We start from the raw sequence: 1985 nt of genomic DNA on the forward strand, positions 1-1985 counted from the left end.
GCCGCGCCGCTCCCCGCCTCTCGGCGCGGCTCCGCGGTGACCGGCTGCCGCTTCTCCGCAGCGCAGAGCGAGCCACCCGCACCCCGGAGCCGGCGGCCCCCGCGAGCGCGGCCAGCCCGACGGCGGCCCCCAGCCCCCCACCATGAACACCATCGTCTTCAGCAAGCTCAGCGGCCAGGTGCTTTTCGAGGAGGACGCCAAGGAGCGGGAGCGGAGCAGCCGGCCCTACGTGGGGGTGGTGGACAGGCCGCACCACGCCGAGGTGCTGCTCCCCGACAGCCCGTCCATCAAGGAGAGCCTCAGCCTGCGCCACCGGCGGACGGGGTATGCCGCGGGCTCCGGGGCTGCCTCGCCGCCGCCCGCCGGGGCAGCGCTCCCGTAGCCGCCGCGCTCAGCCGCCGCGTAGCCGCACCATAGATTTGGGGTGGCGAGATGGGTTTATGCACGGTCCCCTCAGCCGTGATCCCCCGGGGGGACCCCCCTATTGCACAGCCTCGGAGGGTGCAAATTCCTGTAGCAGCCGATGCAGAGCCCGGCGATGTGGCTGGAGCGGGCGAAACGGAGCGCTCCTGTTTGACGGTGCGGGACCTCGCTCTGGCTTGCTTGAAGCAAGCAAAACGCGGAAATCGCAGCTTCTCCCGTTTGTTTGGGCGCTTTATTTAAATAAGCCCCCCCAAACAGACATGCAGGGTGGAAATCCACCTTGTTCAGCGGTCCTTTCGCTTTGGGGACTGCCTCGCGGTGGGAAACTCGCGGGACGGGGCGGAGGTAAGCGTGAATGTCCTTCGAGTGGTGCCTGCCGAAGCCTTTTAGCCAGCGGAGCTAACGCAATTAAGCGAGCCCGGCAGTGTGCGCTCGGCAAGCACTTGTTCCGCGATACCGGCTTCGTCGTAATTTACTGAGCGAGTCGAGGGAAAGGAGCTTTGCTGTTGCTGCTTTCCTTGTGAGGGCATTTACAACTAATCTCACGATGAATAGCGTCGCTGTCAGTCAGAGGCTGGGAACGGTAAYACTAGCAAGGGTTCTGCTAAAAATCCACCTGAGGATGAGCCGTCTGCGGGTAATTTTTTGTGCTGGAACAGGTGAAATTGGAGGTGACGGAGGACTTGTTATCTCGTGTGTTGCCAGCCGCAGCTTGCAGGGTTAAACTGGCTCGCGCGAGCTAGACATTTCGGGTCAGATTTACAAATTAAAACGCTAAGGAATACAGCGAGGAGGCATCGAAAGCGAAAAAAATTCCGCGGAGCTATTTTTACTGCTGAATTTCCACCTTAACGATTGCATCAGCTCATACTTTTAACGGCACTGCTGGTTGGTAGGACACAGATTATGTTTCATCGAGATGTTATTACCAGCCGATGCAGGCAGAATTGGGTTTCGGAGGAAGCCCTGGCGGAGGCTGCGCCCGGCGCGGCCCCGCGGCGCCCCCTGCCGGCGCCGCGCCCCCTCCGCGCCGCTCCGCGCCGCTGCGCGCAGCCACGGCCGCCGCCCGCCTCTCCGCGGCTCCTCTGGGTGCGTTTACCGGCTTTTAGTTTTCGAGCGTTTTAAAAAGCACCTTATTTTTTTTCCCTGCCGCCTCGTCGGGGCCGGCATCGTGCGCGGCCGGACCGCGCTCGCTCCGTGCCGCGCAGCGATGCGCCGAGCGCAGCTGGCCGCCGGGCTGAGGCAGGGTGCCCGCGGCCGCGGGGTGAGCCCCCTCCGCAGCCCCCTCTCCTCAGCAGGAGACGAAACGGGCCGAAAATCCGCTGTGCAGATGCCGAGTGCTGAAAAGGTGGTGACACTCACGCCCTGCGCCCGCGTAACCTCCGCGCCTCGACCGCTCGGGAGCGGCGCTGTGCGGAGCCGCTCGGAGCGGGGGGGAGGCGCGCAGCCGCCCCCAGCGCCGCCGCCGCGTTCCTCTGCCTGCTCCGTCTGCCCCGCCGCCCCCAGCCCCGCGACGGGGAGGCCGGGGGAGCCGGGCCGCGGCGGGCAGCCCGCGGGCACGG

General features: G+C 65.5%; 1 protein-coding gene across 4 annotated transcripts in view; it reads left to right on the plus strand.

Annotated features, from left to right (window-relative positions):
- Positions 1–1985, plus strand: part of MKX (mohawk homeobox) — a 47003-nt gene that overhangs the window by 882 nt on the left and 44136 nt on the right. For all 4 annotated transcript variants that reach the window (XM_085318290.1, XM_085318292.1, XM_085318293.1 and 1 more), the window contains exon 2: positions 67–324. In XM_085318290.1, the coding sequence (XP_085174416.1) occupies positions 143–324 (182 nt within the window). In that variant the 5' untranslated portion in view covers positions 67–142. The remainder of the gene's footprint in view (positions 1–66; positions 325–1985) is intronic.

Source organism: Rhea americana, unplaced genomic scaffold, assembly GCF_003343005.1.
Source record: "Rhea americana isolate MKP2758 unplaced genomic scaffold, rheAme1 scaffold_53, whole genome shotgun sequence".
NCBI lineage: Eukaryota > Metazoa > Chordata > Aves > Rheiformes > Rheidae > Rhea > Rhea americana.